Genomic DNA, 24,538 nt, shown 5'->3' on the forward strand with positions numbered 1-24,538 from the left:
AAAGTGCCCAGCCTGCTCTCACCTGGTTCATGAGCACCAATAGCTTGGAGCAGGACCATAGCATGGCTGTGCCATTATTTCCGTCTTTAACATTCCCATTTCTCAAAGCAAGATTTAGTCGTAGCTCATGGTCATGTATTTTAGAATTGTGATTAATTGGAGTAGCTGGTTGGACCCTCACAGCTTTTAAACAGTCGATATATTTCCCTCCCTACTTCATCAGGGACTTCTTACCCGAGAATGCAGGATCTTTAGCAGTTCAGGTGTGAGTTCAGCCCAGTTAGACAATGGGATTCGCTCAGCTCGCTCTCTCACTGGAGGAATCTCTCCACGGGACATGGCCCCAAAATAACTAAAGGGAAAAAAGACAAGTGTTCTTTACTTCAGCAACTGAAAAAATTCCTTTGTTTAATACATAGATTTCTTTCTTGGTTAATCAGGGGTCCAAAACTACTTCTACTCTTCTCTGTCTCTATCTTTGTCTCTATGTCTCTATCTCTGTCTCTCACCTCTGTACTTTCTTTGCCTCTCTGTGAAAAGTAATACTACAAAGGGAAAGAGAAACTGCTTCCACATACCATAACACCCCCCCCCCCAAATCTTGAGGATCGAACAGGAAAGGAACAAAATCCTGGACTAAAGATGCTATACCAGCATTGAAACTGAGATTGATGTAGGGCTAGAACACACCTCTAGAGGACATCTAGGGGTACTGACCCATTTAAGAAAGTTTCCCTTCCTCTACCTATGTGTCACATATGTAGACTGGGAAATACTTGCTTGAAATAAATTTAAATACATATGTTTTAGCAATTATTTTGTGTTTCTATATCTTCTAAAGTACCCCAGGTCTATGAGTAAAAATTAATTGCTTTTAAAGTATTGTTCACTCTTACATGTTAATAAAGTTCCATTCTCTTTTTTTTTTTTCTGGGGCAGTGGGGGTTAAGTGACTTGCCCGAGGTCACACAGCTAGTGAGTGTCAAGTGTCTGAGGTCGGATTTGAACTCAGGTCCTCCTGAATCCAGGGCCGGTACTTTATCTACTGCACCATCTAGCTACCTCCATTCTCTCTCTCTCTCTCTCTCTCTCTCTCTCTCTCTCTCTCTCTCTCTCTCTCTCTCTCTCTCTCTCTTTGCAGGGCAATGAGGGTTAAGTGACTTGCCCAAGGTCACACAACTAGTAAGTGTCAAGTCTCTGAGGCCAGATTTGAACTCAGGTCCTCCTGAATCCAGGGCCGGTGCTTTATCCACTGCGCCACCTAGCTGCCCCTCCATTCTCTTTTGTTATATTTAAACTGCATATTGATTTCCAGGGAAATCTCAAGGAGCTAAAATATATGATAGAGTACCAAATCAAACTGGCTGCAACAGAGGAACAATTTCTTCTGTAAATGTCAGGGACAATAGGAGGAATGCAATCTGTTTTATTATAGAATAGCATCACAGGCAAAATAAAATAGAATTTAAAGCTACTACACAGCACATAACAAATATTATCTGATTATGCTAGGGAAAATTTGTTTCTTGAAGCTAAAAGTTCCAGCCTCAATGTAATATATCAATTTAGGTTGGGAAAACTAAACCGTATTTCTTGTTGACAGAGGAAGCCTCCTGAGTAAATATTACTGGAAAATTCCTGTTTTATTTGTAAAAGCCTGGTGCCAACCCAGGAACATTAAGCCTACTTGTAGTACTTTGGGGGGCAGTAGTCCAAAGATTTTATAAATCCTGGGTTAAAACCTATACCTCCTTTGGGGTAGTTAGGTGGCCCAGTGGATAAAGCACTGGCCCTGGATTCAGGAGGACCTGAGTTCAAATTTGACCTCAGACACTTGACACTTCCTAGCTGTGTGATCCTGGGCAAGTCACTTAATCCTCATTACCCCACCAAAAAAACCCAAACCAAAACAAAAAACCTATACCTCCTCAAAGTTACCTTTACACCACCATCCACCTCCCATTCCAAGCATATTCATATTCCTATATCCAATTCCCATAGCACCTGTCAGTCTATCCATGTCTCTTACAAATATACATCTACAGCCTCTCGACATTTCCTTTCATATTCTCTCATACCTCTCTCCCAGCAATGAAAAACTACAAAAACATCCTCATTAAGTATCAAAACCAGTCAAAATGTTCTGGGAAACAAAATCTTCCCAGTACACTCAAAACACTTAGTACTAGACCCTGCCTCACATTGGAGTCTAAAAAGCACTTATTTCCCAGTTGATTTGATTTCTTTGTGAAGCTATTTCCACAATAGCTACTGTGTCTAAGTTACTTGAGGTGCCTCTGGTGTTTTTCCTTGAAGGGAATTTAGAGATCATCTATAACCCAATCTCCTTATTTTAAGATGAAAAAAACTGAGACCTAGAGAGAAGGTAAGTGAATTTCTTTTGTCATTAAGCTTTGACTTCAGGTTGCCAGTCAGTTTGTTTTTCTTTCTTTTTACTTTTCTTTCTCTTTCTTTCTTTCTTTCTTTTTACTGTTCTCTCTCTTTCTTTTTACTTTTCTCTCCTTTTTCTTTTTCCTATTCTCTCTCTTTTTCCTTTTCTCTCTTTCTTTTTACTTTTCTCTCTCTCTTTATTTCTTTTTACTTTTCTCCCTCCTCCTCCTCCTCCTCCTCCTCCTCCTCCTCCTCCTCCTCCTCCTCCTCCTCCTCCTCCGCCGCCGCAGGGCAATGAGGGTTAAATGACTTGCCCAGGGTCACACAGCTAGTAAGTGTCAAGTGTCTGAGGCTGGATTTGAACTCAGGTCCTCCTGAATCTAGGGCTGGTGTTTTATCCACTGTGCCACCTAGCTGCCCCTGGGTTAGTGAATTTCTTAATGCCTAACAGATAGGAGAGTCAGGATTTGAACCTAGTTTCTCCAGCTCCACTCAGTGGTCTTTCAATACCATCATGATGCCTTAGAAGTACGTTGTTCTTGGTATGGTTTTTGCCTGGCTCCAATCTAATCAGTTTTGTTGTTTGGGTATATGATATGAGGGCAAATCACAACAAAGAGATAGCAAAATCAACAACAACAACAACAAAACCCCAGAGTAAAACAAACAAAAATGTCTCCTCCCCTACCCCTATCAAAGAGTACTTTATCGATTATAGGGATAAGTATGAGTTGCAGCTGAAGTGGAGAGAATGCCTAGCAGGGATAAGAGGAATATACTAGGCTACTCTTTGCTACTCCTACAACTGAATTTCCTATTCCCCACCAACATTCAGAGTGATGAATACATTCTTCCCAAATACCCTCTCCTGGTGTATGACTGCTAGATATTGCTGCTGGGTAGGGAGAATGAGTTCATCGTGAAAATGAAAACCTTTTAAATGAAGGAGCATTGACTGCTCAACACTGATTGCTGTAAAGCTCAGGAGGCATTTCCATCCAGGTTACTCTCCACCCACCCTCCTTCAAGAACTGACAGAAACTCATAAAAGGAGCATGAACTATTCTTTTTTTTTGGCAGGGCAATGGGGGTCAAGTGACTTGCCCAGGGTCACACAGTAAGTGGCAAATTTCTGAGTCTGGATTTGAACTCAGATCCTCCTGAATTCAAAACCAGTGCTTTATCCAGTGTGCCACCTCGCTGCCCCGAGCATGAACTTTTTTTTTGTTTTTTTGTTTTTGTTTTGTGGGGCAGTGGGGTTAAATGACTTGCCCAAGGTCACACAGCTAGTAAGTGTCAAGTGTCTGAGGCCAGATTTGAAATCAGGTACTCCTGAATCCAGGGCCGGTGCTTTATACATTGTGCCACCTAGCCACCCCGAGCATGAACTTTTTTTTTTTTTTACATATAAGGTATTTTATTTTTTCCGTTATATGTAAAGATAGTTCTCAACTTTTGTTTATACAAGCTTTACAATTTCAGATTTTTCTCCCTCCCTCCCCTCCCTCGCCCCTCGCCTAGACAGCAGGTAATCTGATATAGGTTATATCTATATATCTATATACATATACATATATATATCTATAGATACACACACATATATATATATATATACATAATAACATTAATCCTATTTGTGCATTAGTCCTGTTATAAGAGAAAAAATTAGAGCAATGATGAAAAACCTCAAAATAGAAAAAAACACAACAGCACCAAAAACAAAAGAAATAGTATGGTTCATTCAGCATCTATACTCCACAGTTATTTTTTTTTTCTTGGATTTGGAGATCCTCTTCTATCATGAGTTCCCTGGAACTCTTCTGTACCATTGCATTGGTGAGAAGAATATAGTCCATCACAGTAGATCAACACTCAATGTTGATGATACTGTGTACAATGTTCTTCTGGTGAGCATGAACTTTTTTCAGGAAGAATAAAACACTAGTGGGGGCCCCTGCCTTTGGACACTGCCTCCTAGTCCGGTGTCTGAGAAATATACCCAGCTGGCTTCAGAGGGTGCCCCTACCCTACCTAACTTGATACTGTCTTTTCTAATTTTTAAAGGAGCAAAGACAAAAGCCACAAAGACTGTGGTAATGAATGGTGCCCAGCTTCCTAATTCCCATTCCTGCTGACCCATCCCACCCCCTCAGAAGTTTCCCACCCCCTCCAATTTTAGAACCTTATATAACAGATGACTGATAGGATGGGGTCTGTTGTAGAAAAGAAACTTACTCGGCAGCCCATTGGATCAGATCCGTAGGCTGGGTCCGGATGGCAGCTTTGGTAAACTGCTTCAGCAATTCTGGAAGCTCCGGAGGAATGCATATTTGCTTGTCTGTCTGAGGCATGGTTACTTGACCTATTAGAAACAAACAAGTGATCAATGGAAATCTATTGAATCTAAAAAAATCCATTTTGCAATGACTATTGAGGTACTTTCTGACACCTTTCTGGATGTAGGGAGCTATTGTCCATAGTAGACTCTGCTGGAAAGTCTCATTCAATTAACCCACATTTGCCAAGTGACCACACCTGTACTAGACTCTAGGGACACAAAGACAGTAAATAAATTCAGTATATGACAAGACAAAAGATGGTTTGTGACAAGTTCAGGGAAGAATTCCAACCAACTAAGAAAACTTGCAATTAACATACAAATTCAGCATACAGATGATGTTTCCAACAATGCTCTACTTATTATTGCTATCTTCTTTTTTTTTGCAGGGCAATGAGAGTTAAGTGACTTGCCTAGGGTCATACAGCTAGTAAGTGTCAAGTGTCTGAGGCTGGATTTGAACTCAGGTCCTCCTGAATCCAGGGCTGGTGCTTTATCCACTGTGCCACTTAGCTGCACCCTTCCCCCCATGCTTGATTATGAATTCTTTGTGGTGGTAACTTTAGTTCCAGTTATCTAGCCAACAGATATTCCCTGTCTCTTCTCATGTTGGCTGCATACATGGCTCGAATGGGAGGGGTGGTGGGTGTAGGTATTCCAGTTGTTTTGCATAATCATTTAATTTCTTTCTATTCTGAGGTCTCATAGAACCACATGTAAATGATCAGCCCCTTCAGGTGGGTGGGTGTTCTATATAACCCAGGCTTCCGAGGCATGTCCAAATAAGGCTGGGGCCACATTTCATAAAGGAGTGAAAGAAAGAAGGCAAATAAGCAAAGCATAACGTGGAGAACTCACTAATAACATATCATTGGTTCTGAGAATCTCAGAACTAGAAGGTACCTCAGAGAGCCTCTCCTCCAGCTTCCTTTTTACACTTGCTTAAACTGAGGCTTTGAGGCCTTAAGTGACTTCACTAAGGTCACTTAGCAAGTTAGTGGCAGAGCCAGTACCAGAATTCAGATCTCCTGATCCTACTTCAGTGCTCCCCCAGCAACAATGCTAACACTCTCTTTGTGCTTCAGTCCCATCTTTTCTTTTTCTTTTCTTTTTTTTTGGGAGTGGGGGCTGGGGGGCCATTAAGGTTAAGTGACTTGCCCAGGGTCACACAGCTAGTAAGTGCCGAGTCCCATCTTTTCTACAACTTAGAGCCTCTGAGATGCTGGGGAGGTAGTATGCTATTGTGGAGAGGAGGCCTGGGTTAGAATGTGGAGTCTACTTGTGTGACCTCGGGCAAGTGACTTGAACTCTCTGGTTTCCTCAGTTTGCTTACCTATAAAACGAAGGACCTCTATGGTCCCTTCCAGTAATAAGGTGAAGGTCCTATAATCTAAATGTCAATGCCTTATTTAGATTTGGATGTTCAAATCCAAACGTCATCTCCACAAATGAATTTTCCCTCTTAATGTCCTCATATCTGTCAATTGTAATTGCTTCTCAGTCACCCAGGCTAAAATTTTTGCTTAGAAATCTTTTGTCTCCATTTTCCTTTAACTAAATCTGTCACAAAATCCTCCACATCCCTTCTTTGGAAATGATATCCCTTTCTTGGAATTCCCATTCATCCCTCCTCTGTAGAGGTCCTTGGTCCTCCTGACTTCAAATCTGGATTTCTACTTAGCACACTGCTTCTCACCCTCTCCCCACACCCCCAAGCTGATCTCCCTACCTCCCCTTTTTCTGCTTTCTGAACTTCATCATGCCAATTAGCCATAGTCCTGATAGCCATCAGACTAATTCTCCTAAAACTGTTTCTAGTCACATCCCTGATCTGCTCAATAACAGCTAGTGCTTCTTTTTGCTATTATGTTCAGGAATGGTTAAATTAAATATCAAGTCAAAACTCTTCTACCTGGCTTTCAAGACCCTTTCTGATATGACCTATCCAGATTAATGTCATTACTAGGCAACCTATACCCTCTCTGTCTTAAGGGGTCAGTCGACTGAACATATTCGATTCCTTCCATTTTTTCCTTCTTTCCTTGCTTTTTGTTCATACCGTTCCTCCTTCCAAGAATGCCTTTCCAATTTCTTTGAACCTGTACAATTTCTATCCTTTCTTACTACTGCCCTTATGAAACCTCCTCAGATAACTCATTGCTCCCTTCTCTGACCTCCCATAACACCTATTATCTGTACCACAGATTTTAGCCCTTAATTAGTTTCCATCTTATTCTGTTCACTAAAGTTTCACATAAGGGCTTTGTCTCCCTGTGGCGAAACCACTTTATCACTGTTTAAAAAAGAAATCCACCCAAAAAAGCCTTGTTAAATTCTGTTTAAATGTTGTTTTTTTTAAAAAGCTTGTTCTGGAAACTGGCCCTTTGAGAAAAGAATTTCTGCTATAAACTGAAATTATGTAACTCCCAAGCACTCTGTATCAGAAAGGAGGGCTGTAAAAGTACTGGTTGCTAAGGGAATAATTAAATTCAAATTTCAGTTCACATTAGACACAGCTAAAGTATTGATCAGAAGGGAGGAGGGAAGGCTTGAAGCAAGCTAGAAAAGCAGTTGAAAACTTATTTTGATTGCAAAAAAAAGGAGCAACCGTGGAGTTTCAAACAGAATATATAGTGGTATCCTGGTGCTAAGTAATTTTCCTCTTTCTGAAGGAAACAAGAGCTGAGAGTTTGATAAGAAAAGAAGCCTAACTCTTGGCAGGAACTCTTAGAAAAGAGGGAGCCTTAGAAAAGGCGAACCAACAACTGCCTTTTGATTAGTTCACATGCAGGCAGTGAAGTCTCACTTGATGGATGAGTTATAGTCACTGGTTTGCCCAAGAAATGACACTAATGGGGGCAGCTAGGTGGTGCAGTGGATAAAGCACTGGCCCTGGATTCAGGAGGACCTGAGTCCAAATCCAGCCTCAGACACTTGACACTTACTAGCTGTGTGACCCTGGGCAAGTCACTTAACCCTCATTGCCCTGCAAAAAAAAAAAAAAGAAAGAAAGGAAGAAAAAGAAAGAAAGAAATGACACTAACTCACATTTTGTATAGCACTTTACTGTTTACAAAGGCTGACAAGGTCTAGAAATCTGGTGAAGTTATAGAGCTATTTAGGTCTCTGGGAATGGTTTTCACTCTTAAAATTAAGAAAAATAAAGTGCTTAAGGAAAAAAAAAGTATCTCTTCAAGTGAAAAAGGAGATTAGCTTAACCTTTATTTAATAAATATTGGTATGAAAGGTACCAAATTATACCTATGTGTTAATTTTAAAAAATCTTCTATTTAAACCTTTTCTCCTAAATAGTGTGAGGATTTCTTCCTTTCTCTCTCGTCTTTCTTTCTCTCTCTTTCCTTCCTTCCTTCCTTCCTTCCTTCCTTCCTTCCTTCCTTCCTTCCTTCCTTCCTTCCTTCCTTCCTTCCTTCCTTCCTTCCTTCCTTCCTTCCTTCTTTCTTTCTCTTTCCTTCTTTCCTTCCTTCCTTTCTCTCTCTTTCTTTCCTTCCTTCCTTTCTCTCTCTTTCCTTCCTTTCTCCTTCCTTCCTTTCTCTCTCTCTCTCTGTCTGTCTCTCTCTCTTTTTCTTTCACTCTTCACTATTGGTTTCCATGCTATTCTCTCTACTTATGGCTCTTTCCCACTGTCTGTTTTTATACCTCCCTTTGCTCCTTTATTGCAAAACTATTTAGAATTTCCCCTCCCATTTCAAAGGGACCCATGCCAATGACTAGCAATCCTTTTCTATTTTGCTCATTTGCTAGTGGAATCTCGACAATGACTGCTCCTGACCATCCTCTCCCTGTCCTTGGTCTTGCTCTCAGCTGATGACCGAGCCTCATCTTTCATTGGGATCAGAGCTGTGTGGTACATGCTTCTCCATCTACTCTCCCATCTTTATCCTCCCATCCTTCCCTCTCATTCGAGAGAATGAGGGATGGTCTCTTCTATTTAAACATTGTTTGTGTTCCTAATCCTGCTTCTTCCCAGGTCCTGCCTGGTCAATCTCGCTCTCCTACAGAGCCCCTTTTCACTCCTGCTTGCTTAATGCTTCCATCCCACTAGCTCTTTCCTTCACAGTCTGGCTTCCATCCCCTCTGCCCTATTGAAATTAATTGCTCTCTTAAAGGTCACCCATGAGTGATTTTTTTTTTATTACTAAATCAAGTGGGCTTTGTTCAGCCCTCTTTGCCCTTGATTTCTCTGATGCATTTGGTGTTAATCATGCTTTAAGAAACTGTCTCTTGGCTTCCATGACTCTACATTCATGCCTTTTTCCTCTTAATTCTCAAACTGCTCCTTCTTGATTCTTGCTTCCCTTGGTGTTTCCTCTTCTTCCTCCTATTATGTAACTATGAGCTTTCCTTAAGGCTCAATACTTAGCCCACTTTTTTTCTTTTTTGGTGAGGCAATTGGGATTAAGTGACTTGCCCAGGGTCACACAGCTAGTAAGTGTCACGTGTCTGAGACCAGGTTTGAATTCAGGTCCACCTGAATCCAGGACCGGTGCTCTATTCACTGCACCACCTAGCTGCCCCCTTTCCCCCCTGTTTTTTTTCATTTGTATTCTCTCTCTCTTTCTCTCTCTGGGCTTATCCATTTTAATATTAACTATCAACTCTTTTAACTCCTCAAACATTATCTCTCATAATAGAATAGAATAAAATATATAATACAACATAAAATATAACATAACTAACATAATAACATAATATCCCTCATCTAAGCTCTATTCCTATGCCTCCTCTTAGATAAAATCTCAAAATGACATAGACTTTATCATCTTACCCTTTGAGTTTAGCTTTCTCTCTTAAATTCCTTAACTCAGGGGCAGCTAGGTGGCGCAGTGGATAGAGCACCGGCCCTGGATTCAGGAGGACCTGAGTTCAAATCTGGCCTCAGACACTTAACACTTACTAGCTGTGTGACCCTGGGCAAGTCACTTAACCCCAATTGCCTCACTAAAAAAAAAAAAAAAAAGATAAAAAAAAATTCCTTAACTCTATCAGAAGCACCATCATTTTCTATGAGTCAGTTGTAAAAACCTTGGAATCATCTTTGGCTTAACCCCATCCTTCTTCATCCCCCATATTTGGCCAGTCACAGAATCCCATCAATTTTTCCTTTGAAATAGTTCTATCAGCAGTTTGTTTCACTATATTTCCATATCCACTAATTGGTATAGACCCTCTTCATCTTCTTTCTGTATCACTGCAATAGTCTTTTAGCTGAGGTTTTCTTTCTTGTTTTTTTCCTAACCAAAGAATTCTATAATTCTAGGGTTGTAATGGCCTAAGAGAGCATCTAATCTAGTGCGACCGAATTAGAAGAGCTCAATCCATGAGTCTATATAAAAGCCTTGTCTCTTAGACCTCTAAGCACCCCACCCCTCTGTGATAATAAGTACAATATAATTTGATGAAGGAAATATAATACTAACATGTAGGAGGATATAATAGCATAGTGGACTGGGCACTAGATTTAGAGTCAAAAGGACCTGAGTTCATATCCCATTGTGGACACTAACTTGATTGTGATTCTGGACAAGTTATTTAAATTCTCTGTGCCTCAGTTTCCTCATCTGCAGACCCTCAAAGACAAGCAGAGGGTCTGTCACTAGGCCCATATTTGATGGCTTTTTCATCTTGGTAAGACCAGTCAGAGCTTGCACTCCTGTAACATTGCCTTTTAGAGACCAGTCACCTCCACCACCTGGAGAAGCATCAGAGTAAGACTTGAATGAAGACTCGGGGAGGTATAAAGATGACATAAAATGGGACAGCCATTGTATAACATTTACACTGTATGGAGAAATACATTTGACAAGGAGCTTGCAATTTCTTTTGTCACTAATTTCTAGTAAACTGGGCAATTCTTAGTTTTTTCATCTGAAAATATGAGTAACTCTACCTATTCCACAGAATTACATAAGGATCAAATAAGTGTATATGAAAATATAATGAAAAGAAATTATTTTGCTTGTAGAATTTGGGTTCAGATTGTTGGTAGGGCTACAAATGCCATATTTAATGGGACCATTTTCCCAGTGATCCTTGGGTATGATGGAGCAAGGATTGTTGAGACCATTGGACCAGGAATGTCCAAATTCACACCAGGTGACAAAGTTATCCTACTTCACGTACTTCACTCTGGGAAATAAAAGTTCTCTTTGAACCTTTGCCTGAATCTCTATAAAAATCACAAGGATCATATCTCTGAAGGAAAAGAAAAATTAGAACTTCTATTTCTGATCAAGGCCTAATAGCTGACAGAACTAGCAGGTTTACCTGTAAAGGAACACTAATTTACCATTTTGTGGAGAGTAGACTTTTCCCCCAGGACACCTCTGTGGCAGATTCAAATCTTGTAAAAACAAATGATGATGAAACTTTAGTGAAAGTTTGTCTGATTGTATACGGGTTTTCAATAGGTTGTAGAGCTGTGAGCAGCACTGCCAAGGCTGTGCATCAATAACTGGTTTTTCAGTGGCAAAATTGGGTCAGTTATTTATTAAAAAAAGCTATAGAGCATCGGTGTTTTATAAATTATAGGCCATACTGTTTTGCCAATATACATTGTAATAGTTTCCTAAGCTATCTTTCCACCTCTAGCCTCTTAACCCTTCTAAGACATCTAATACACTGCTGCCTGATTGTGTGTGTGTGTGTGTGTGTGTGTGTGTGTGTGTGTACTGGACCTGTGATTTTATTGGTCCCAGAGGGAAGAAACCCCACTACCAATAGAGATTATCACCTACTCTGCAATTTATAGTCTTAGTTGTCTGTAACACCAAAAGGTAATGACTTGCACAGGGTCTTAAAGCCAGCATATGTATCAAAGGAGGAATGTGAACACGAAAGGCTAGCTTCCTTTCCACTGGCTTTCTTTTTCTTTTTCAGGGCAATGAGGGTTAAGTGACTTGCCCAGGGTCACACAGCTAGTAAGTGTCAGCTGTTTGAGGCCAGATTTGAACTCAGGTCCTCCTGAATCCAGGGCTGGTGCTTTATCCACCGTGCTACCTAGCTACCTCCCTGATGACTTCTTAATATATAGAAGGAACTGACTGCTCCTTTGTCTCTTCTCTTCCTTTCCAGCTCTCTGGAGGATATTTGAAGCTGCTTCCTGAGAAGGGGTAGGGGGAAGAGATGATTTGTCCAATCTCCATGGGACTGGGAGAACATGGCATCTGAGATGGATGCCTCTTTCACATTTTTTCTCTCCTAATCTTATGTGAATTAATTTTCTATCAAAATCACCCATGTCTACCCAGGCTTAGATACAGCTTTGTGAGTTCAAGACATATGGAAGTCCTGAGTCCTTATGAGTTGGAGCTGAATGTCAAACATGGAGTCCCTCCAAGTTACCCCAATGTTCTGGATAAGGGCAGCCTCTGACAGGAGAATCAGCATGAACCTGACCGTTTTAATATCAGACATGAACCTGGCGTTGTTTAGACAATGCAGAACGAAATGAAATGTAAGATGCCTAATTAGTAGTCTTGTAAACTGGTTTATGTTCTCATGAGATTTAAGTGTCAGCATCATAGCAGACCTTAACAGTAGTTATAGGGAGTTATTGTCTATATTTCAAGTTATTTTGTTAATACTCACTGAGTCTTTTATTTCTAGCATCTCTTTTTGTGTACAAATAAATTACTTTTTTTTATATCTGACATATTATATGATGAGTTTGTGTCCTTTTATTTCTTTTTGGAGAAACTCTAGATGTGAGCATAACCTAAACTACAAGTAAATTTGCTCTGGGCATCCAGGGTGTTGGTGCTTAATGAGCCAAAGACTGTAAAAAGTGAATTTTATCTCTCCTTAGAAGCCTGGCTCCCTAGGACTGATCCCAGTTCAAATGACATGACTGGTTATAGAGCAGGTAGTTACCAAAGCACTCTAACTCCTGTGTGCCCAGTGGCAGTTCCTCGGTGTTAGGTGGGCACACATCTAGCACTTCCCTTAAAAAGCACATTTCCTTTTCCCTTTTGTTTCTGCTTTAATCTTATCACTTCAGCATTATCATGATCATCATTGTCATTAGAAAGCATTAATTAAGCAACTATTTTTGGTATAGCATCGAGTTCGCTTTTTAATTTTACAGTGGGAACAAAAGAGGCAAAGATCTAGATATAATATCTTTCTTTACCATCTCATGGACCTGAAATTACCTTTAAAACATGAGAAAATTGAACTCAATGTTCTTTTTAAATTTAAATACCATATAAGTATATATTTGTGCCTCTGTATATTGTACATAACATAAATATCTAAATGTGTTATGTCCTATTTACAAAAAGTGCCCATTGGTACTTTGGAATGATAGCTGTATGTACTTAATTTCAAAGAATTATATCATTACTCAAATCCAACTAAAGTGTTAACATATTTGGAAAGCACTGAGTTAACCTCAAATGAACTGACCCATTCTAAATAAAACAATGTTCTCCTTAGAGTGTGCTTTAAGAAGTTATCAGGTATATACTCATTATTATTATTTTTTGGTGAGGCAGTTGGGGTTAAGTGACTTGCTCAGGGTCACACAGCTAGTAAGTGTCAAGTGTCTGAGGCCAGATTTGAACTCAGGTCCTCCTGACTCCAGGGCCGGTGCTCTATCCACTGCACCACCTAGCTGATCCATATATACTTATGTTTAAAACATGTTTTCTGTCACCCCCCAGTAGAATGTAAACTCCTTAATGGAAGGGTTAATTTGGTTTTGGTTTTGTTACCCCAACATCTAACATATTCTCTGGCTTATTGTAGGATTTTATTGATTTGATTGTATTCTATTAGATTGTTGTTTTGTCCTTTCTTCTCAAAGAGGACCATGACATCATGGTGATGTCATGACTTGCACTGAATTGGATTTAAGTGAGGGAGGACTGTGCAAGGTCACCAATCTCTCCTTCAGAGCCATCTGGGTCCAGTGGCAAGATATACATCAGGATGTTTGGAGATGGCCCCAGATGTTTAAGGCTGTTAGTGTTAAGTGACTTACCCAGGGTCACACAGCTAATAAGTGTCCGAGGCCACATTTGAACTCACGTCCTCCCAATTTCAGGGCCGGTGCTCTATCTACTGTGCCACTTAGCTGCCTCCATTGGATTGGATTATGTTGATATTAAGTAAAGGGGTGACATTTGGGGGGTTTATTTCAAGGGGAATAGGAAAAAAACCCAATGACCTCCAACCCTTCCAAAGTTGAAAAATTACAGGACACACTTGGGGAATGGCTATGTTCCTTTTAAGTTACTAATTCTTGTTATCTTCTATCCCTTCACAGTAAATCTAAGCATGGAAACCTAATCTTCATTCTGATCCGGTCCTTGTTGCCTCCCTTTTTTCTCCCATATGATTTCAAGTTGCTTGTAGTTTCATTCCTATACCACAGACATTTTAGATTAGTTGGGCTTCCTTACTTCTGGGCAAAATGACCCTTCATTCAGTTCAGACAGCTAAAAGGAGTCAGGGGAATTCTTTCTCAAGTTTAAAGATCTTCAGATTCCATGTCCTTCCCCAGTCATTTATAACAGTGCTTAGTTCTTGAATCAATCCTTCAAATTCAATCCATTCTCTCTTAAATCTAATCTCTTTCCTTTCTCTCTGAAGTCAGTAACAACAGTTATTTTCTGGTATTCACAGGTGTGTTGCTGTGTATTAAGTGATTAACAAATTTAGACACAGAATAGACCTCCATTGGCAAACTCTCTTTTAGTCTAGAAGAGGGGTTCTCTGTCTATGTGTGAGTAACACAATCAAAGTAAGAAATATAGAGCCACAGAATAGGCCAGGCTCTACAAATAGCTATTGGAGATACCAGAGTCTAGCAATTAACTCATCGGACATGCAATGGGCAAGCTTGCATAAGTTATCCTGTGCAGAGATGGAGGTAGCGAGCTGCAGGACACTAGATCCTTTGGGCAGAAACTCTGGAAACCCAGGTCTCTGTTGGGGAGGCATGGACTGGGGCAGAGTCCAAGCTGGGGCAAGGCCCAGGAGGAGCACATCTTTGGTTTAGTTGTTGGTAGAGTTAGGGATTGTGGGATGGGAGGTTGGGGAATGATGAAGAGAAGGGAGAGAAAGAGCCATGTAATCTGGTAGCTTCCTATTTTACCTAATTATTCTTGCTAATGTATTTTATGGGTTGCATGACCAAAAAAAAAAAAAAGGATTAAAGATAGGATCAGGAGTAAAAGATGCCATTAAGGAATTGTCTAATAGGAAAAGAAGATAGGCTGATCACATGGGAAGGGTAAGTGATGAGAGATGAACAGCCAGTTTACCACTGTCTCTTTACAGTAGGGTCAAGAGAAAGTGAGGAAGACCTGTGGCCCATGGGATAGACTCCCTGTCCCCATACTTTCAGGAGGACTTGGGACAAGAATCTCATAGGGGATGAGTTGTGATTTGCACTGTTAAAGTGACCTTCCAGATCAGCTAGATCACAGGTCCCTTGGACTCCTCTCCCTAACTGAATGCTCAGCTGAGTCGTTTCTAATGATCAAAAGTACCAGTATCAGAGCAGTCTGTACTCTCTCCATTTTAGCACCATGGGGCCAAGTCCTGCTTATAGCACTGGGACACACATATAGGTGATGTCCCTGTGTATTTAGTCCTGGGAGGACTGAGTCACGGCCAACATTCAGAGAACATTCAATGTTAGCTTCAAACTCACATCTGAAAGACAGTAAAACAACTGTTGGATATGTGTTTGATGTAGAGGTTTGTCTCGCCCTAGACAGTCCAGGCTAGTGAAAGGGCTTAGAGGAATGGATGATCCAGAACACGAATCCCCAAACTATTTATTGTCTTAAATAATCGATTATTCTCTGGCTCCTTGACTGGCTCTGATCTCTCCTGCCATCTTCTAAATAGAGGAATCTAACAAAGTATTATCCTGGGCTGATCTTTTCTTTCTACATTCTCTGTCTAATTGATATAATCTATTCTCATTGCTATTCAGACAACTTCCAAAATTATCTTTCCAACCCCTATACTTTTTTTTGAGATTCAGCACCCACAACATCTTCAACTGTCTTGTTATATACTGCCCCCTGGATGTCTCATTGACACCCTAAACTTAAAAAATACCAAACTGAGGTTTTTATTCTCCCCCCCCCCAATTTTCTACTTCCTTTAAACTTCAGTCACCTTTTATTTTTCCCTTTCTTTTATTCTCCTCCCATAATATAATCAATCGCTGAGTCCCACTGGTTCTAACTCTGCAGTCTCTTTCATCTGTGCCCCCTTCTATTCCCACTGCCATGACCCTAATTAAAGTACTAGTTCTGCCTCTGATGGCCCACTGTCATATTCTTCTGACAAGTATCCTTGCCTCCAGCCTTTCCCCTATTTTCACAATACACTCTACATGATATTGTGAAGTTAAATCTTCCCAGTGAACATTTCTGGTCACATCCCTTCCTCAGCTCAAAAACCTTCAATTGAATCCAACTCTATACAGAAAATAAAATCTAAATCCCTTATTCTGGCATTTAATCATCTTTAAATTTCTATTAGTGTTTTGCACATAGTAGGTGCTTCATAAACATTTGTTCCATTGAATTTGGCTCTGGAAGAATTCTGTGTCTATCCACCACATAACAGATTTACCTTTTAAAATTACCTTTGGCTCTGGTTAATGTAAATGAATTTTCATTAGGCAGCTAGAGCAGGGAAGATGATGACACAGTAGTACGATACATGGAATGAGGAAGCTAGACTGAGAATAAATGTTGGCCATGGTGACAAAATAATATGAAGTTTACTGTGCTTCATACATTTATAGGGAGAGTTTGATTCTTTCATTCTTTGATTCACTCTACAAAAACTTTTTTTGGGTGGGGGGCAGGGCAATGAGTGTTAAGTAACTTGCTCAGAGTCACACAGCTAGTAAATGTCAAGTGTATAAGGTCATATTTGAACTCAGATCCTCCTGAATCCAGGGCCAGTGCTTTATCCACTGTGCCACCTAGCTGCCCCCTACAAATACTTATTAAGTTCCTAGTCTGGAAGGAGATAGAAAGTTTACCTAAGACATGGTCCCTTCTTTCATGTATCTTGTAGCCCCGTGATGGGGATTAGCACAAAATCAGATGATAAAATTCAGATTATTACATGATAAATGAATTTAGGAGATACACAACAAAGTGCTAAAGTCCAAAGGGAAGCTCCTTACCAACAAAGGTCAATCAGGGAAGTGTTCCCTAGTGAGATGATTTCTGAGTTATAGGACATTAACAATAGGGAAGTCTATCTTCCTGAAATACAGGTATAGGATGTTACTGGAAACCTCCCCAATTCTGTCAAATGTAATAACTACTACCCATTTTCAGGGTTTCATATGGATACTGATGGAAGGGATCTAGAAAGCCTTTCTTTTCTTTCTCTCTTTTTTTTTTTTGGTGAGGCAATTGGGGTTAAGTGACTTGCCCAGGGTCACACAGCTAGTAAGTGTTAAGTATCTGAGTCCAGATTTGAACTCAGGTCCTCCTGAATCCAGGGCTGGTACTCTATCCATTGTGCCACCTAGCTGCCCCCAAAGCCTTTCTAGTAATGATAAAGTCTTGGCAAGAAACTAATGATTTTGGAAGGATGGGTGGATGGATGTCATTGCTCTCAATAGAAGGCAAAGGGATTCAGAAGAAAGGGGCAGTTTTGGGAAATGAACATGGTACCTGATATTGGAGATGTGGCTAAATCTAGGAATGATGTACTCTTTACCAGAAGTGGAGTATACTAATGAAGTATGGAGTAATGGAGTATACTAATGGTGAATCTGTCTTTTCCTACTTTAAAAAATCTTATAAAAGTGGCTTACTGAAAAAGAAGAGCAAGAAAACTGAATACATCTATATCTGCTAAACTAGATACTTTAGAGAGTAGTTACTTTGTAGAATAACTTCACAGGACACAAAATTCAATAAAGAAGCCAACAGATGTCCTCAGATATCTATACAGAAAGGCACAAAGCATAGATAACAAGCAAGATGAGCTAGAAGTCAAAGAAAGGAGGTAAATCTGATCTCAAAATTACCACTACCATGTAGTAAGATGGAGAATAAGATTGCTCTGGAAGAATATATCTTTTTTTTTTTTGGAGGGGCCATGATTAAAGTCACTTGCTCAGGGTCACACAGCTAGTAAGTGTCAAGTGTCTGAGATCATATTTGAACTCAGGTCCTCCTGAATCCAGGGCCAGTGCTTTATCCACTATACCACCTAGCTGCCCCCATGGAAGAATATATCTTATAAAAACCAGAAAAGGTAAAACAGCATGAGGCTAGCAGTGGGACAGGAAGAGGAGTGCCATTATGTGTTAAGAAGATATGCTTGTAAGGAAGTCTAGGAGCCAGAGTAGGGGAAGAATGGTAGAGAAAATTTAGTAGAAGGTCAACAGAGGAAGAAATCAAAAATATGTTGTCATGGAAGATTGCTAGAGTGAACCCAGACAAGAGGAAGTAAATAGATGAAGACATTTCAGGGGAAAAGATAAATCTGGCATGGAGTTATGCTATAGTAGTGATGGGGGATTTCAATTATTTGGACCTCTCAAACAAACTGCCTAACAATTTTTTGGTTTGCATTAATAATAATTTCATCCTTCAAAAGACAGAGCAAGTGATGAGAGTGACTTGCTATTCTCTACCTGATTCTCAATCATAAGGAGGAACTGGCTGCTGAAGTAGAAAGGTGAGGTAGGGGCAGGAGTGGCCACTCCATTTTATCCTTGGCAATAGAGGAGAGGACAACCAGGTATTGTCTGATATGTAATTTAGGTTTGGGAGGAATGGCTTTGGAAGGGTTTAGAGAAAGGATAGATAGGATGACATAGAATGGAATAAAAATCTGCAGGACGAGTTAACCCAGGAAGGATGGGAAGCTCTGGAAAATGAAAATTTAAGACACAATTCTGATGGAAGAAAAGGGGGAGTTATTTAAAAAGACCAAAGTGGATACAAAGGATTATCAATTTATCAAATTATCCTATAACCAAAATAAGGAGTAGCTAATACATTGGATGACAGAATCAGGATCCAGAAGGATTTTTGACAAGATAGAATGCTTGGATTGGTTCTAACAAGATGAAATTAAATGGTAATAAATGTAAAGTTCCTTCATTTTACTCAGCCTTGGAGTTTCCCAGAGATCTGTCTTTGGTTCAGGGCAGTTTGAGGTATTTTTGTTTTTGTTTTTTTGTTTGTCTGTTAATCAATTCTTTGGACAAAGAGGAGAGAGAGGGCCAGCCCAGCAGCTTAGGAAGACCTGTGTTCAAGTCTTACCTCTGGCACATACTGTCTGGGTAACTCTGGTGCAGATCAGTTAACCTCCCAGTGAACCAGGCAATTAAAAAATGCCCTTTAAGTTGCAGAGAAGGAATCATTCACTCGTCCATGGATGAGACAATACTGGGAGGGGTAGCTGTTTTGTTGGATGCTAGTCAACCTACACATCAGCAATTCTTCCTAAATCTAGAATCTAGAACCTAGAATTTCTAGAATCTTTAACTTTAATAACTTAATAAAATAATTTAATAAAATTAATATAATAAAATTATATTTAATAGGGACAAATTTGGTTTTACATTGGGTTAAAAAAATTAACTTCTTGAGTACAAGACAAGGGGGAGGTAGGGCTAGACAGCAGTTTGCCTGGGAAGATCTGAGGCTTTTAGTGGACTGCAAAGTCAATCCGATTTACCAGTGTGATATGACACCCAAAAAAGCTCATGTAAATTTAGGCTGCAATGAGATAGAGTTTCCAGGATCAGGGAGATGAGAGTACTGCTATATTTTTATTCTCTGGTCCAATACCATCTGGGACATTGTTTTCATTTGTAGGGACCACATTTTAGAAAGCATGTTGATGACCTGGAAAGAGTCCAGAGAAGAGCAATCTAGTGGAGGGCTTTAAGATCATGTTTGGGCACAGGGTAGAACTAGAAATAATACGAAGAAGCTGTTGAGAAGTAGATTTGGATTTAATATTAAGAAAAACTTCCTACTGTTAACAGCTTTACAACAGTACGGGCAGTAGGGCTGTCTCAAGGTTGAGTGAGTTTCCCTTCACTAGAGGTCTTCAAGCCAAGGCTGTATACTAGTTAAGTATGGTGTAGAGTGGATTTTTATTCAGGTGTGGTGGGTGTCCTTCTAGATCAGGGGTTCTTAACCTGGGATTCTTGGGCCCCCTTTGGATCTGTGGATAGGTTTAAGAAAATTGCATTTAAAAAAAAAAAGATGTATTTTTCCCCACCCAAGTTCACAGACCATAGATGGGGAAAAAGTACATCTTGATTTTCACTATTTTCCATTTGAAATTTAGCATTTCATTAAATTAATTATAAAACATTCTGAAAAGGGGTCCGTAGGCTTTCCAGACTGCCAAAGGGGGTTATCACACATGGACAAACAGGTAAAGAATCTCTGTCTCAGGTGACCTCTCAGGTTCCTTACAACTCTGAGAATGTCTGATCCCGAGCAATTTCTGGGATGATTAAGAATTCAATACGGGGTCAGCTAGGTGTCGAAGTGGATAGAGCACCGCCCTTGGAGTCAGGAGTACTTGAGTTCAAATCCGGCCTCAGACACTTAACACTTACTAGCTGTGTGACCCTGGGCAAGTCACTTAACCCCAATTGCCTCACTAAAAAAAAAAAAAAAAGAATTCAATACGTGATGAGGGAGAGGAATGAATGAAGAAACCAGAATGACCAGTGAGATGGAGATGGACACAAGGCCGTGGAGCAGAAAGCAGTCCATTTTAGGTAAGGTACAGACAAAAGTATTCGAGGTGAGTAGACAAAATAAGGCTGAAAAAGATAATGTGGTGCCAGATTATGGAGGGCCTTAAAAGGATTTCAAGGGGCAGCTAGATGGCACAGTGGATAGAGCACTGGCTCTGGAGTCAGGAGTGCCTGAGTTCAAATCTGACCTCAGACACTTAACGCTTACTAGCTGTGTGACCCTGGGCAAGTCACTTAACCCCAACTGCCTCACTAAAAAAAAAAAAAAAGTTTTCAACTTTACTTGGTAAGATAGTAGGGAGCCACTTAAGATTTTTGAGTAGAACATGACCCGTTTATGATGAAGAAAGATGATCATGGAAGTAGGAAGTCTGTCTCAAAGTGGTATGAAAGCTTGGCTGGAGGATCCAGAAAGTGGAGATTGAACACCTATTAAGAGGTTGTTGCAATTGTCCATCCAGATAATGACATTTGACTCTCTCTGACCCCATTTGAGGTTTTCTTGGCAAAGATACTGGAGCAGTTTGCCATTTCTTTCTCTAGCTCATTTTACAGATGAGGAAACTGAGACAATTGGGTGTAAGTGACTGGCCTGAGGTCACAGAGCTAGTGTCTGAGGCAAGATTTGAACTCAGGAAGATAAAGTCTTTCTGACTCCAGGCCTGGCTCTCTAGCCAACCTAACTGCTGTAAAGAGATACTGTAGGGTTAATGGGAAGAGAGAGGAAGTGAGGGATGTCTAATAAATTGGAAAGGGAGAGTCAACAGTACTAGCAAAATATCATACATGAGAAACCACAGAGAAGTGCCACCCATATATAACCCCAAGGCTTCCAGCATGGAAGCCATTGAATGACAAGATAGTGGTGAAATCACAGGGTCAGAAAGGGATCATTTGGGATATGTTGAATTTGAGGTGCTGGTGTCACATCCAGGTGGAGATGTCCTGTAGGTGGTTAAAGATTCCTGCCTGGAGCTCGAGAGGTGAAAACAATAGACAAACCATATTAAGAAAATCACAATACCGGGTTGCCCTTAGGATACATGCCTTGTGCCCTACCAACTGGGCTTGGATTGGGGACCTTCTCCCCAGAACTCATTCCTGGGGTCAGATGCCCACCCAGTCGGTCTTGCAGACCCCTTCCGCAGCTAGGTCCAGGGGGCTACGGTGGGCAAGTTGCTCCCCAGACCCACCCCGATCTCTCCCCGGGTTGCTACCTGAGGCTCGCTCCCAGACGGGCTCAGTCTCGCTCCTGGCGGCACCGGCGCCAAGCCACGGGCGGGGTGGGGGAGGGGAGAGATAGACGCCTCGCACCCAAGGCGGAAGGAGAGCAGCAGGACCTTAGAGGGAAGGGCGGCACAGGTGGGGGCGGGGTGGGGAGGGACCCCTTTGTTTGCGCCCCTACTTTGCTTGACAACCAAGCGCGCGGGTTCGCCTGTCTTAGCAACCTGTGGGGGAGGGGTCGAGGCCTGTTGGAGGAAACGTCACAAACACCCCCCTCGTCGGGCCGGGCTCAGATTGGCTCGGGGGAAGAGAGGCAATGGGGATGCTCTCGAACTCGCGACCCAGGAGGGAGCGATGGAGCTAGGGGTACCTGGAAACCCCCCGAGTGCTCCCGTTGGGAGAGGAACTGGGCTAAAGGGAAGGGTTTAGGGGAGTGGAAACCATCCTTGAGGTTTGAGGCCGGAAAGGACCAAAATACACCCGAATGCACGGGCCGAATCTGGGCAAGGGGGGAAATCTTTGGGGGGTGGGGGTGGGTGGGCAGTGAGGCCAGAGATCTGCAAGCCGACCCCTGGCTTTAGGGGAAGAAGGGAGGGGAAGCGGTAATAGCTTTCTGTGATTTTCGAGGAAAGAAATGGACCTAGAGGGGAGAGGGTCACCTGTCTGAGGGTGGGAGGGTCAGTGGTTAGGGACGGACAAGCTGCCCTGGATGGCTTCTGAGCCCCCCACTGCCTCCGAGATTCCACGTGTCTGAATTCTCAGCGTAGCTAAGAATCCAACTGGTCAGAGGTCAGATAAAGGGACCATTGTGGCTAGGGGTAAACTGGTAAATCTTTAACAACCGTCTTCCTGGGGATTAAAACAAAACAAAACAAAACCCTCCCACCTGACCCAATATTACATTTAATCTGCTTTGTTAACACTTAAACCTAGCCAACCAACACCACAATAAATCAAGCCTTGTTGCAATTTGGAGGTGTAGATGAAAACTTTAACTTTCGGGTTAGAGCCGTTGTCAGCACAACTCAGCGTGGCCAAAGGCATGGGCGCAGATGTGGAAAGCCCAGTTCCCTTACTAAGTACTTACTACATGCCAACAGTCGGAGACAAATAGAAAATCCTGCTCTTTAGGAGCTCACCTTTTATATTAGAGTATGTTGGAGGTGATGGGTAAATATGATAAGATTTGGGGAGGAGGGGAGGAAGAAAAGGGTGGTAGCACAGAAACCTGGGAGTAGGCAAGATATCCCCATCCTACCTTTTCCTGGCCCTATCCTTCCCCCACCTCCCTTCTGCCTCCTATCTGTCTTTAAAGGGGAGATTCTTTCTCCTTCCTCTTCTCCAGCTGTCCTTGCCCAAACTGGCTTTCAAGTCATTTATATTTTCGTTTCATTTTAGTGTAAATCCATTTCTATTTTACCCAAGAGTGTATTTTAAGACTTCTCTCTAGTGTGGAATTGTATTTCTTTTTGTATTTTTGTAGTAGGAAGGATTTAGGCTACATCTAAGTCAATTTCTTGTCAGGAGTATGAGAAGTTGGACTAAGATAGACATCTATTTGGAGTATCATAGGGTTGGGTTTTTTTTTTTTTTTGAGGGGAGGAGGGATTATTCTTGATCAGTCTTCAATGAATAAGGATTTATGGAATGCCAACTATGTGCCAAACTTGCTCATCCACTTGAATTTATTTAGCAGCCATTGGAAATGCTTATTGAATTTATGATTTTGATAAATGGTGTTGAAATGACATTTGTGACCAGTTCTTCCCTCTCTTCAAAAATATATGAAGAGTTACATCTCATTTAACACCATATTGATAAGAAATTAGGTTTGTCAGGTCATGGGATAATAAACTTCGAACTAAAAGGATTTTAGAAGGTTCATTCCACCCCACCCCCCTACCCCTCTTTCCCTGCTTTTACACGAGACTCACAAAGTGCCTTATCTGAAGTCTCACAGTTAACAATAAGTAGCAGATATGACACTCGAAACAGTTCTCTACTCCAAATGTACTACTGTTTCCACTATCATTGTCTGCCTTCATCTGAGTAGCAATTTTTGAACTTTCCATTTAAGTGCCCTGGCCTTTTAAAAGTTTGAATCATTTTAGAAAAGGGCAGCTGGGTTGCACAGTGGATAGAGAGTACTGGGCCTGGAGTCAGTAGGACCTGAGTTCAAATCCAGATTTAGATACTCATTAGCTGTGTGACTCTGGTCAAGTCTCTTAACCCTGTTTGCTTTAGTTTTATCATCTGTAAAACGAGCTGGAGAAGAAAATGGTGAGCCATTTCAATATTTTTGCCAAGAAAACAGCAAATGGGGTCACAGAAAGTCAGACACAATTGAAACAACGGAACCAACCACTGGAAAACTAAGATCCTCTTTTCTGAGACTCTTCTCTTTGAGATTCTTGACAATTTACTCTCCTCTTCTCTTTGACCACTTCTTCCCTTTTGTTTGTGTCTTCCAATGGCTTCTCCTGACTCCGAATATGGAGAATATTCCTTAAAGCTCTCTGTCCTCAGTCTTTTCTACCTCGATACTTTCTAGTCTGAGAATTCATCTACTTCAACTATCATGTCTTTACAGATTCACTTCTACATCCAGACAAAACTCCTGTGCTTCAGTCTTAATCTCTCACTGCTTCATAAGATTATGAATGTAGAGAAAGAGGGAACTTAGAGGTTACCTAGTCCAATTTCTGCATAATACAGATGTGAAAGCTGAAGCCCACCAAGTAATTTAGTTCAAGGTCACATAGGTAAATTAATAGCAGAGTCAGAATTTGGATCAACTCTGACCACAAATTTCATGCTCTTTCCACAATACCAGTCTTTCC

The 24,538-nt window shown here is 41.0% G+C and overlaps 1 protein-coding gene across 2 annotated transcripts in view; it reads right to left on the reverse strand.

Moving 5' to 3' along the window:
• The window catches only part of ROPN1 (rhophilin associated tail protein 1), a 39,870-nt gene extending 17,419 nt beyond the window's left edge, over positions 1-22,451 (reverse strand). The window contains exons 1-3 of one of the 2 annotated variants that reach the window (XM_043997562.1): positions 22,358-22,451; positions 4,627-4,753; positions 235-352 (exon numbers count right to left, since the gene is read on the reverse strand). In XM_043997562.1, coding sequence (XP_043853497.1) covers positions 235-352; positions 4,627-4,742 — 234 coding nt within the window. In that variant the 5' untranslated portion in view covers positions 4,743-4,753; positions 22,358-22,451. Of the gene's footprint in view, positions 1-234; positions 353-4,626; positions 4,754-21,691; positions 21,814-22,357 lie in introns of those variants that run through there. The other variant, XM_043997561.1, reaches the window with a different exon arrangement.
• Positions 22,452-24,538: the final 2,087 nt, after the last annotated feature.

Source organism: Dromiciops gliroides, chromosome 3, assembly GCF_019393635.1.
Source record: "Dromiciops gliroides isolate mDroGli1 chromosome 3, mDroGli1.pri, whole genome shotgun sequence".
Classification (NCBI taxonomy): domain Eukaryota; kingdom Metazoa; phylum Chordata; class Mammalia; order Microbiotheria; family Microbiotheriidae; genus Dromiciops; species Dromiciops gliroides.